The 13,575-nt window shown below is 58.0% G+C and overlaps 1 protein-coding gene across 1 annotated transcript in view; it reads left to right on the forward strand.

Moving 5' to 3' along the window:
• LOC140389282 (phospholipid scramblase 2-like) overlaps positions 1-4,762 on the forward strand; it is a 48,550-nt gene extending 43,788 nt beyond the window's left edge. The window contains exon 7 of the mRNA XM_072473463.1: positions 4,689-4,762. Coding sequence (XP_072329564.1) covers positions 4,689-4,721 — 33 coding nt within the window. The 3' untranslated portion in view covers positions 4,722-4,762. The remainder of the gene's footprint in view (positions 1-4,688) is intronic.
• The last annotated feature ends 8,813 nt before the right edge of the window (positions 4,763-13,575 follow it).

Consider the following 13,575-nt stretch of genomic DNA (forward strand, 5'->3'; position numbering starts at 1 on the left):
GACAGCAGTGACGAGAAGTCGGTGTCGTCCCCGGACTGGTGCTCCGGGGTGTGTGGGGTTGCAGCTCGGGGCGAGGGACCCCGGACGGTCCTGCCACGTCGCCAGCTGAGTTGCGGTGTTGTGGCTGGAGGCGAGGGACACCAACCTGGCCCGCCTTGTCGAGATACAAGACAAGACACATGGTGAGATTGTGGGTAGTTGTGGTGTGGGGAGGGAGGTGTGATGCACGTGACACAGGCACAACGCAATGCATTGGAGGCTCACTTGGTTGTCCCATGATAACCTCCACCTCTGCAACTGCCCGCTGTCCCACCCACAGACCAGGTCCATTGCCCTCTGCTCCATTACGGTGAGGAGCCACAAGTCCGGTGGGCCCCCTTGGTTTTCTCCAGTTCCCGCAGGTTGTAGGCCGTCTTCTCCTATGGGGACAGATAATGCACAGTGTGAGACACCCATACGTATGCAGAACTGGGGTCCGTGACTAGTGGCCTATGTGTGCAGGGCACCCGACCATGATGGGTGGTATGGGTGTTGGCATGTGGTGCAGAGTGGAGTGCAGATGGACTGCCGGCAGGTAGGGTTCAGCTGCCCTCTGGGGGAGGTGGGCTACAGGAGTATGGAATGGGGTGGTGCCAGGGACACAGTGTTGGTGACTCACCCTGGCTGGCCTGGGGTATTGCCAACCCTCACCCAGCACTGCTTACCGGTCTGCCTGGTAGGGCCCGCATGGGGAGTGTGGGGTGAGGAGGGTGTGCTGGGTGTGGGGTGTGTGGGACTAGGGTTGTGCCAGGGTCACAAGAACTGGCGACTGGCCTGGCCCACACTTAGGAGGTTGTGCAGCTTCTGATGGCACTACTGTCCTGATCTCACAGTGGGGCTCAAGGCCTCTGCCACCTCTGGACAGGCCCAGTTGACGTCGGCAGGTGGCAACATCCTTCGCAGCCTGGGGAACAAGGCGTTCCACCTCTTCTCCAAGGCAACCAGCAATATCTCAAGCTCTGCATCTGTGAACCTCAGGGCCGCTCTTCGGGGTGCCATCTTCTTGGCTGGAATGAGACAGTTTGGGGGGTGGGGTGCATCACCGCATCGGCCATCACGGAGGACCACAGCGGCCGACAAGGAAGAATAGAGTGCCCCCACGGCACAGGCCCGCCCGTGGATCGGTGGGTCCCGATCGCGGGCCAGGCCACCGTGAGGGCACCTCCCGGGGCCAGATCCCCCTGCGTCCCCCCCCCCCCCCCCCCGAGGACCCCGGAGGCCGCCCGCCAGGTCCCACCGGCAAATACCTGGTGTAATATACGCCGGTGAGACTGGCCGAAAACGTCCGCCCCCCGCCAAATCCCCGGCGCCGGAGAATTTGCCAGCCGGCGGGGGCGGTGTGCGATTCTCCGACCCGGTGGGGGGTCGGAGAATCCCACCCCATGTGTCTAGTATTATGACCAAAACGTTGGCGGCGCCCCCGCACCGTGCTCCACCCGGTGGGGGTCTAGCAGCCACGCCACGTAAAATAATCCAGCCCTTAGCCTCTCAAACGGAGAATCCTACCCTATGGGTGGGATACTCCGGCCGCGTCTGCTCGGTGACCAGACAATCCCGCCCGAGGTCAATGGTCTTCTCCATTGTCTGCGGCTCGCCCATGACGTTCTTGCGGTGGGCGGGGCAAATGAATCCAGCCCAATATCTCAGTGCGAGTCAGTAACCTGAGGTGGAACCTGGCGAGAAAAGATAAAAAACGTCATTACATCGCATCACAATGTTAAGTCTTCTGCCCATTATTTTAACTGAGGCATTAATCCATTTATTTTAATTTGTTTAAGAGAGGAATCTTCATCCAGATATGTTCATAGCATTCATAGGATAATATTTGTACAGCAGAATTTCATAGCCAGTGTCTTCATAGCTGAGATAGGTGGAGGACAAGGATATCATTGGTAAAACATTTTATCATCATTCATTGATGATATCCTCTATGATATGTTCCTGTTTTGCAACTCACCCCATAGTTATTGTTATCCTGGATTTAGTGAGAATTGGACAGTACCTTCATACCTGATTTCAATCCAACATTGCCAAACTATGTATAATTTGATTTACATTTGAAATGAACCTGTTATCAATCAAAGCAACTAATTAGGCTCAAAGCTGAGCTTCCAACTCCAATTCCTCTTCATTCCAAAGATAAATTCTCCATAACATCTCAACCCTTCTCCAACCAATCCACTGGTGCCTTTGCCACTCCCAAATCTGACTATCCCAGTCATTCTGTCCCACGCAAATTCATAAACTCAATAACTCTGTCGCTTCGAGAGGTTGGGCATGAAGCGCATCACCTCCATGCTCCCAGAATGCCTTGATCCACTGCAATTCGCATACCGCCGCAACCGGTCCACAGCAGACGCCATTTCCCTGGCCCTACACTCATCCCTGGAGCATCTCGACAACAAGGACTCCTACATCAGACTCCTATTTATTGACTACAGCTCCGCCTTCAACACCATACTCCCAGCCAAGCTCATATCAAAAGTCCAAAACCTAGGACTTGGTTCCTCACTCTGCAACTGGATCTTCGACTTTCTGACCCACAGATTGCAATTAGTAAGAATAAACAACAACACCTCCTCCGCAATAGTTCTCAATACCGGGGCCCCACAAGGCTGCGTACTTAGCCCCCCACTCTACTCCCTATACACACATGACTGCATGGCAAAATTTGGTTCCAACTCCATCTACAAGCTTGCTGATGATTCGACCATAGTGGGTCAGATCTCGAATAACGACGAGTCAGAATACAGGAGGGAGTTAGAGAACCTAGTGGAGTGGTGCAGCGACAAGAATCTCTCCCTCAATGCCAGCAAAACTAAAGAGCTGGTCATTGACTTCAGGAAGCAAAGTACTGTACACACCCCTGTCAGCATCAACGGGGCCGAGGTGGAGATCGTTAGCAGTTTCAAATTCCTAGGGGTGCACATCTCCAAAAATCTGCCCTGGTCCACCCACGTCGACGCTACCTCCAAGAAAGCACAACAGCATTGTACGGCAGCACGGTAGCATTGTGAATAGCACAATTGCTTCACAGTTTCAGGGTCCCAGGTTCGATTTCGGCTTGGGTCACTGTCTGCGGAGTCTGCACATCCTCCCCGTGTGTGCGTGGGTTTCCTCTGGGTGCTCCGGTTTCCTCCCACAGTCCAAAGATGCGCAGGTTAGGTGGATTGGCCATGATAAATTGCCCTTAGTGTCCAAAATTGCTCTTAGTGTTGGGTGGAGGTGTTGACCTTGGGTAGGGTGCTCTTTCCAAGAGCCGGTGCAGACTCGATGGGCTGAATGGCCTCCTTCTGCACTGTAAATTCTATGATAATCTATGAAACAGCACCTATACTTCCTCAGGAAACTAAGGAAATTCGGCACATCCACATGAACTCTTACCACCTTTTACAGATGCACCACAGAAAGCACCTTATCTGGCTGCATTACAGCCTGGTATGGCAACTGCTCGGCCCAGGACCGCAGGAAACTTCAGAGAGTCGTGAACACAGCCCAGTCCATCACACGAACCTGCCTCCCATCCATTGACTCCATCTACACCTCCCGCTGCCTGGGGAAAGTGGGCAGCATAATCATAGACCCCTCCCACCCGGCTTACTCAGTGTTCCAACTTCCTCCATCGGGCAGGAGATACAGAAGTCTGAGAACACGCACGAACAGACTCAAAAACAGCTTCTTCCCCACTGTTACCAGACTCCTAAATGACCCTCTTATGGACTGACCTCATTAACACTACACCCCTGTATGCTTCATCCGATGCCGGTGTTATGTAGTTACATTGTGTACCTTGTGTTGCCCAATTGTGTAATTTATTTTATTTCCTTTTCATTTCATATACTTAATGATCTGTTGAGCTGCTCGCAGAAAAATACTTTTCACTGTACCTCGGTACACGTGACAATAAACAAATCCAATCCAATCCAATCCAAATGCACCAAATTTAAATGTCTCATCTTTGTGTTCAATACTCTACGTTGTCTCACCACTCCCTCTCCCTGTGTGAGCTTCTCCAGTCCTTACTTTCCAAGAACTCTGCCAACTCTGGCCTCCTGAAAATCTCTTTGCCCCACCATTCGGAATCCCTACCTTCAGTTATCTGGGCTTTATCGAATTTACAGTGCAGAAGGAGGCCATTCGGCTCATCGAGTCTGCACCGGTTCTTGGAAAGAGCACCCTACCCAAGGTCCACACAATCCCCATAAACCAGTAACCCCAGCCAACACTAAGGGCAATTTTGGACACTAAGGGCAATTTATCATGGCCAATCCACCTAACCTGCACATCTTTGGACTGTGGGAGGAAACCGGAGCAGCCGAAGGAAACCCACGCACACACGGGGGGATGTGCAGACTCCGCACAGACAGTGACCCAAGCCAGAATCGAACCTGGGACCCTGGAGCTGTGAAGCAATTGTACTATCCACAAAGCTACCGTGCTGCCCTTCCACAATGCTACCTTTAGTCCCTCTAGAATTCCCTCCCTGGACCTCTTCCAAACTTCAGCCTCCTCTTTCTCCTTTAGTACTCTTACCCTTCGACTCGGTGTCAGTTGTTCGCTGATAATGTTTCTGCAAAGTACCTGTGGATGCTTTTTCTGCATTAAAAGCACTGTACCAATGGATGTTGAGTGAAACTGTCCCTTTGCAGGATTTAATGTACTTTGAAAGGCGACCACGATGAGAAGCAGATGACTGGGATGTGGGAGATGAAGAAAGATACAGTCTGAGTGAGTAAACACGTGAATAATTCTCCTCTCTGTGCAGAAATTTACCAACATTAATTTATTGTAACACTGTCACAATTGCGATCAATAACTCTGCTGCTTTTGTAATTACATTTACAGGGATCAAGTATGTTGTGAAGCTCTTTAAAGACTTTCTTTTCCCATTACTGATGGATCTGCAATTCCTAGAGGACATTACTTACATTGCTTTCTCATTGAAATGTTTTGCTTTTGATGCCTAGTAAGGTGAAGTTTGGCCATGTTGAATGTGTGGGGAGAAAGAGGCAAAAAAGATAATCATATGGTGGTGTACCCGCAATAATTTTCCTCTAAAGTTCATAAGCAATTGATCTTGACACTTCACCATGGAATACACATGTGTATATTCTTAAATAAAAATCATAAAATGATGGAATTACTCAATGTGCCAGGCAGGATCTGTGGAGAGATGAACAGAGTTAACGTAACGTACATACGGGACATACAATGTTGGAGCAGGAGGCCCCTGGAGTCTACTCCACCATCCAATAAGATCATGGCAGATCTGATTGGAAGTTACTCATCAAGAATGGCATGTTGGTTAGTGGTTAGAACTGCTGGTTCACAGTGCCAGGGACCTGGATTCAATTCCAACCTTGGGTGACTCTGTGTGGCGTTTGCACTTTCTCTCCGTGTCTGCGTGGGTTTCCTCCGGGGGCTCCGGTTTCCTCCCACAGTCCAAAGATGTGCAGGTTAGGTGGATTGGCCATGCTAAATTGCCCCTTAGTGTCCAAAGGATAGGTGGGGTTACAGGGTTACAGAAATAGGGCAGCCTCGATAGGGTGCTCTTTCGGAGGGTCAGTGCTGACTTGATGGGCCTAATGGCCTTTGTCTGCACTGTAGGAATTCTAAGTCATGAGCCATATCCCAACAAAATACAGTGACTTCTAAGTCTAAGTCATTTGAGGTCGATCACTTTTCACTAGAGTTGGAAGTAATTGGAGGTATAATGGGCTGGATTCTCCATCCCGCCACACCTGTTTTACGGTGCAACGCACCCCCGCCGGCAGCGGGATCCTCCATCCCATTGCTGGCCAATGAGGTTTCTCATTTTGGGCACCCCCGCACCATCGGGAAATCCGCGGGCATGAGTGTGCTGCCAGCGAAGCAGAGGACCCTGCCGACAGAGAATCCTGCCCAATAGCTTTTCAGCAAGTAGAGTGGCAGGGAAAAGAGGGGGAAGGGCAGAAAGAACACATGAGAAGGTCCGTAAAAGGGTGGCAGGCAGGAGATATTAAATGACAAAAGGGACGATGGTGCAAGGCAAAATGAGAGTGCCAATTGAACAAGCAAAGCTGGGTCCCGAGGAAATGTAAATAGCAACTTTAAAAACACCACCAGAACTTGCTGTCTGAAAAAAATAGGTGCAGAAACTATCACCTGAAATTGTTGGAGAGTCCAGTATTTGCATTCTGAATGTTCTTGCATAGAGTTCAATCCTCTGCTGTTTTAAAGTTAGTTAGTGTTAGCCCATTTATAAATGGTAAAAGGAAAGATTTGACACAAAGGGGCCAATAGTTTGAACACTTGTGGCTTGGGACATAATTTCAAGGTCAAGGGTTTTAACAGTGGAAGTAACTGTTGCAGCCACTGACTAATGTTTAATCTTACAGGGTGGATTGCATTCTACATATCAAGCTCACTGAACAGCTCCAGGCAAACTTGTGTCTTTAATATGAACAATATATTGTGCGACATAAAATGGGCTGGATTCTCCCAAAATGGCACTATGTCCCCACACTGACGTAAAAACGCTGGCGTTTCACTCTGGAGTTTCCTTTCAAAAAGATCAGCCAATTCACTCACCTGCAGCAGGCTAGCAGGGAACCAGAGTGATTCACGCAGCTTTAGCTGCGGATATGGGGCGTCATTCTCCGACCCCCCGCCGGGTCGGAGAATCGCCGGGGGCTGGCGTGAATCCCGCCCCCACCGGTTGCCGAAGTCTCCGGCACCGGATAGTGGGCGGGGGCGGGAATCGGGCCGCGCCGGTTGGCAGGCCCCCCCGCTGGATTCTCCCGCCCGAATGGGCCGAAGTCCCGCCGATAAATTGCCTGTCCCGCCGGCGTGGATTAAACCACCTTTTGAACGGCGGGACAAGGCGGCGTGGGCGGGCTCCGGGGTCCTGGGGGGGTGCGCGGGGCAATCTGGCCCCGGGGGATGCCCCCACGGTGGCCTGGCCCGCGATCGGGGCCCACCGATCTGCGGGCGGGCCTGTGCCGTGGGGGCACTCTTTCCCTTCCGCCTCCGCCACGGTCTCCACCATGGCGGAGGCGGAAGAGACTCCCTCCACTGCGCATGCGTGGGAAACTGTCAGCGGCCGCTGACGCTCCCACGCATGCGCCGCCCCGAGATGTCATTTCCGCACCAGCTGGCGGGGCGGAAATTCCTCCGGCGTCGGCCTAGCCCCTCAATGTTGGGGCTCGGCCCCCAAAGATGCGGAGCATTCCGCACCTTTGGGGCGGCGCGATGCCCGTCTGATTGGCACCGTTTTGGGCGCAAGTCGGCGGACATCGCGCCGTTTCGGGAGAATTTCGCCCATGGATCCCCGCACTTCAGGTTTTGAATCCACGCATGCGCACAGCGGCGGTCGAGCGCCTTGACGGACTCGGACCGCAAAGGCAGCTGAAAAATGTAGGCCCCTCCGATCGAACGCATGGCCGAAGATTTCACCCCACTGATCTATTCCCCCGTCGCTTTAAAGGCCCCCGCCCCCTCTTGTCCGATCCCCCCGCCCCCCACCAGGGTGACTGAGGACTGAGATTCCCGAACGGCGATAGGTGGTTAGAACCACGACGTCGGGGACTCAGCCGGTCGGGAGCAGAGGATCGCTGGGCGGGCCTCTGGCAATGCCCCACCCCCGCCGCGTGGAGTACTAAGCAAACACAGCGATTCTCGGAACCTGGAGAATCGCCGTACCGGCGGCGGGTGAGGGGCATCATTCTCCAACCCCCCAGCGGGTCGTAGAATGGCCGTTGGCCGCCGTGAATCCCGCCCCCGCCGGTTGCCGAAGTCTCCGAAGGGAGAAAAGTCGGCGGGGCGATAACGGCGCCGCAGACGTCGGAGAATGGCACGGGTCTGCGCAAGGCAGCCGATTTTGGGCCTGCCGATATTCTCCCTTCCGGATGGGCCGAAGTCCCATCGACGTGATGACGGGTCACGTCGACGTAAATCAAACCTCCTTTTAATCGGCGTCAACCTGTGCTCCAGGTTTACGCCGACCAGCGTGGAGGTGAGTGACGGCCTGGGGGGTTGGCCGCTGGGCAGGTGATGGCATGGGCACAGTCTGTATGTATGGGGAGAGGTGTGTGTAGGGTTGTGTGTGTGTGTGTGCGGCGGGGGGGGTGGTTAGAGTGGGCTGGGCTCCGGGGGAGTGCCGGGAGGGGGGGTCAGTGCCAGGGAGGGCCGGGGAGGAGGTTGGGGGGTCCGTGCCGGGGAGGAGGATGGGGGCTCCGTGCCGGGGAGGGCCGGGGAGGAGGATGGGGGGTCCGTGCCGGGGAGGAGGATGGGGGGGTCTGTGCCGGGGAGGAGGATGGGGGGGTCCGTGCCGGGGGTCCGTGCCAGGGAGGAGGATGGGGGGTCCGTGCCGAGGAGGGCCGGGGAGGAGGATGAGGGGGTCCGTGCCGGGGAGAAGGGTGGGGGGTCCGTGCCGGGGAGGGCCGGTGAGGAGGATGGGGGGTCCGTGCCGGGGAGGAGGATGGGATCCGTGCCGGGGAGGAGGATGGGGGGGGTCCGTGCCGGGGAGGAGGATGGGGGGTCCGTGCCGGGGAGGAGGATGGGGGGGTCTGTGCCGGGGGTCCGTGCCGGGGAGGAGGATGGGGGATCGTGCCGGGGAGGGCCGGGGAGGAGGATGGGGGGGTCCGTGCCGGGGAGGAGGATGGGGTCCGTGCCGGGGAGGGGGATGGGGGTGTCCATGCCGGGGAGGGGGATGGGGGGGTCCGTGCCGGGGAGGGGGGGTGCGAGGGCAAGTGAATTGGTCCACCTGGCCAGGTGCCAGCCTCCAACTGTTGGACCCATGCGGTCCATGCCACCTGGCTCGGGGGAGGAGGGGGTATGGGCAATGATGACATGTCGTCGTTCCCCCCCCCGCAACCAGGCCGTCATGTTTTCCGATCAGCCAGCGATGTTGGCCGCCGTGGCGGCAGCCGCTAATGTCTATGTTGCCCTGGATGAGGAGGAGGAGGAGGAGGAGCGTGCCAGAGAGGCGGCGCAGGCTGCCGCAGTGGGGCAGGCGGCAACCGCCCAGACTGGAGGGACACCTGACCAACAGGACGAGGAGGGGGAGGAGGCCCCACGGCAACGGAGGCACACGAGGGCGCCCCGTGTGTACCGGCCCCGGCAGTCATACCAGGACCTCACGGACCGGGAATGCAGGAGGAGACTCCGGATGAGGCGGGAAACCGTGGCACACATCTGCCACCTGCTGGCACACCTGTCACCGCGTGGCACTGGCGGGGGACACCGTCTCCCCGTGTCCGTCAAGGTTACGGTGGCCCTGAACTTTTATGCAACGGGTTAATTCCAGGCACCGAGTGGGGACCTGTCTGGCATATCGCAGACATCGGTGCACCGGTGCATCCGGGCAGTGACAGATGCCCTATATACCATGGCGCACCGCTACATCCGCTTCCCTGTGGACCGGGCCAGCCAAGATGCCCGGGCCGTGGGCTTCTCTGCCGTGGCCGGGTTCCCCATGGTCCAGGGCGCGATTGATGGGATGCACGTCGCCGTGCGGCCACCTGCAGATAACGGCCTTGTTCACCAATAGGAAGGGGACCTATTCGATGAACATACAGGTGGTCTGCGACCACCGCATGATGATCCTGCACGTCTGCGCCCGTTACCCGGGCAGTGTACACGACTCATACGTGTTGTCGCGGTCATCCATCACCGGCATGTACGAGGGACGCCATCCCCGGCTGAGGGGCTGGTTGCTGGGCGACAGGGGCTACCCATTGCGATCGTGGCTGATGACGCCTATACGGAGGCCACGCAATGAGGCGGAGAACCGCTACAATGATGCCCATGTAGCGACAAGGGGAGTGATAGAGAGGTGCTTTGGCGTGCTGAAGATGCGTTTCAGGTGCCTGGACCTCTCTGGGGGCGCCCTCCAGTATCGGTCAGATAGGGTCGGCCGCATCATTGTGGTGTGCTGCGTCCTGCACAACATAGCCCAGCAGAGGGGCGATGTGCCGCAGGCAGAGGAGGGCGGAGTGGAGGAGCAGCAGGAAGAGGCGCAGTCCTCCCCAGATGAGGGGGATGGGGGCAATGGTCAGGGCAGACGGGCTAGACACAGGCGGGTGGCTGTCCACCGTTACCGGCTGGCCCAGCGGGCACGGGACAGGCTGATAGACGCCCGCTTCACTGACTAGATGGGCGTGGGAATCGGGTAGTATGGCCACAGACCGCACACCATGGCAACAGCCGACCACCCACACCCCCCACCCATCCACCAACCCAGCACCCTCACCCCCCTCCCCAACCCCACCCACCCCACCCGCATGCACACCACCACCCCATTGCCGATCCACCTGCGGCACAACGGCCGGGCTCACACAGTTGCCGGTGGACGCGTGTCTATCGCAAGCATGGAGGATGATGACAGCGCGCCCTGCGATGAGCTCCTGGCTCCACATCGTTGGACTATGTCTGACCCATGGCCACAGTACCACCATCCACCCGGACCATCCCTGCATGCGGCTGTGACACTGCAGCGCACGGTCCCGTCCTCTGCCCGGGGGGATGTTGTTGGCGGCCCAGGGGGAAGGGGGCAGACTCACCTGGGGCTGAGGTAAGACCACCCCTCACACACACACATACACACTTGCGCTCAACGTACATGACACCCCCGCACGCTTTGGACAGAGCACAAAGGCAGCTTCTGTAGGTGTAACATTGACTTTAATAACCAAAGGAGTTCATGAACGTGCCCTAGCCCCTAAAACTCATCTGTGCCCTGCACCCGTGCCAACTTACTCAGTGTCTAATTGTTTGGCCTTACGGGCCCTTTGACTACGTCTACGTGGTTCCCCAGACGGTACAGCAGAACTGGAGGTGGACTCCTGTGATTCCTGCCCTCTGACACGGGATCCCTTTGGCGGCCGTTTCCTGGGGCGTCCTGGCCTAGATGGGCCAGGCTGCGGCCCGGGCGACTGGGATGGCGAGCTGCCAGCCTGTCCTGCCCGTTGCCCACCCGATGCACCTGGGACGGAAGGGGGGGGGAGTCCGAGGTGTCACGGTGTTCCGGGACCTCCCCTACAGGGGGACCCGGGATGGACCACAGCACCTCCTCCTCCCTCGTGGTGCCCGATGGCCCCCAGGCCTCTACATGGGTGGGGGATGCGAACGGACTGGCCATCCGACGCCCCCCGACATCTGGCGCTGCCAGTCCTGGAGGCCCGTGCTGGTATCGACAGGGGTCTGCAGGTTTGCAGCCATGGAGCTCAGGGGATTGGCAAACCCTGTCTGTGACTGTGCGACGCCGGCTCGCACATGGCCAATGGCGCCGATGCCCTCAGCGATGGCCTGTAGAGACTGGGCCAAGGCCTGCTGAGACTGGGCCATGGCATTGAGCGCCTCTGCCATCTGCCGCTGGCGCTGGCTCATGGCCTCCTGTGAGAGGGCAGCCATGTCCTGGGCCACAGACGCCACCTGCACGGAAAGCCCCAGGCCTCGCAAACCGTTCCCCATGTCTGACACCGTCGCACCCATTGCCTCCACCGCGGACGCCACCCGTGCGGTGTCAGCCTGGGTGGCACGCATGACCGGCACCACTCCCAGCTCCTGGACGCGGGTGGACTCCTCCACCTGCGACTGCAGCCGCTGCAAGCCGGCCGTCACCCTCTTCGCTCGTCTCCGGGTCGGTGGTTGCATCGGATCTATGGGTGGGTGTGGTAACTCCAGGAACCCGGGGTCCATCTGGGCGGCAGATGTTCGCTTGGGCTGGGCTGCCCTCCGACCGCCCGGCCCCTCTGCTGCTCCTACCTCCACCTGCTGTACCGGGACGGCTGTGTTGTGCGCACCAGTGAGTGTACCAGACGCCTCATCACTAAAGTGACCAACCGAGGTGAGTGTTTCTGCGATGGTGGAGGGTGTTGGTGACAGCAGTGGCGTTGTGTCGTGCTCTTCGTCCCACTCTGAGTCCATGGCACTTTGGGGTGGGGATTCGTCTCCACCCATCCACTCTGTGTCACTGTCCGGTATTTCGTCTTCCTGGGTAGTGCTGTCCCGGGTAGGGGTGTCCCGGGTAGGGGTGTCCTGGGTAGTGGTGTCCTGGGTAGTGGTGTCCTGGGTAGTGGTGTCCTGGCTCGGCTGTGACGGGGGCCTGTGGCTGCCCCTCTCGACGCTGGGTGGCACACGCCTGCGTCATCGCACCCGCACGAGACGGGGGCGTCGTCTCCCTGTTGCTCCAGGTCTCTCCATCTCCCGTGGTCTCCAAGGGACATCCTGCGGGCGTCGCATGCCGGAGGGTCTGGGTCTCTCCGTCTCCCGTGGTGTGAGAGGGGCATCCTGCGGGCGTCGCATGCCGGAGGGTCCGGGTCTCTCCGTCTCCAGTGGCCGCCGAGGGGCATCCTGCGGGCGTCGCATGCCGGAGGGTCCGGGTCTCTCCGTCTCCCGTTGCCGCCGAGGGGCATCCTGCGGGCGTCGCATGCCGGAGGGTCCGGGTCTCTCCGTCTCCCGTGGCCTCCGAGGGGCATCCTGCGGGCGGTCTGCATCTGCGGGGATGGGTGCCTGGACGTTTGCTCCTGCGATACACAATGAAGCATGCATGGTTAGACACGCAGGCAGTGATCAGGTGATATGGGCGAGGGGGATATAGGGGAGGGGGGATATGGGGACGGGCTGTCGGTGGCTCACTTGCTAGTACGCCCCCGACCTCTGCATCAGCAACCCCCCAGTCCTCAGGTCCGCCAGCCAGTTCCAGGGCCCTTTCCTCGTGTTCGGTCAGTGGCCTCTCATCAGCGGGGCCTCCTCCAGTCCTCACATGCTCCCTATTGTTGTGTGCGCGCTGCTCCTGTGGGGAGTGGTGGCAGGGGTAAAAGGCAACAGTGTTAGGCAGGTATATGAATGCACGCCATCGGTTGCGCGTGTATTGCAGAGGTTAAGGTTAGGGCTGGATTCACTTGGGGATATGGGGGATATGGGGGAGGGGGGGATAGGGGTATATGGGGGAGGGGGGATATGGGGGAGGGGGGATATGGGGGATATGGGGGAGGGGGGATATGTGGGAGGGAGATATGGGGGAGGGGGGATATGGGGAGGGGGATATGGGGAGGGGGGATATGGGAGGAGTATATGGGGGATATGGGGAGGGGGATATGGGGAGGGAGGATATGGGGGATATGGGGGAGGGGGGATATGGGGGAGGGGGATATGGGGGATATAGGGAGGGGGGATATGGGGGAGGGGGGATATGGGGAGGGGGATATGGGGGAGGGGGGATATGGGGGAGGTTGATATGGGGGAGGGGGGGATATGGGGAGGGGGGATATGGGGAGGGGGGATATGGGGGAGGGGGGATATGGGGGATATGGGGAGGTGTAATATGGGGGAGGGGGGATATGGGGAGGGGGGATATGGGGAGGGGGATATGGGGGAGGGGGGATATGGGGAGGGGGGATATGGGGGATATGGATATCGTACGGGGGGAGGCTCACCCTGGCTGCTCTGACGAGGTTGTTCACCTTCTTGTGGCACTGGGTGCCTGTCCGTGGTGTCAGGGCCACAGCGGTGACGGCCTCTGCCACCTCCCTCCACAGACGCCGGCTGTGGCGT

Source organism: Scyliorhinus torazame, chromosome 14 (genome assembly GCF_047496885.1).
Source record: "Scyliorhinus torazame isolate Kashiwa2021f chromosome 14, sScyTor2.1, whole genome shotgun sequence".
In the NCBI taxonomy this organism is placed as follows: Eukaryota; Metazoa; Chordata; class Chondrichthyes; order Carcharhiniformes; family Scyliorhinidae; genus Scyliorhinus; species Scyliorhinus torazame.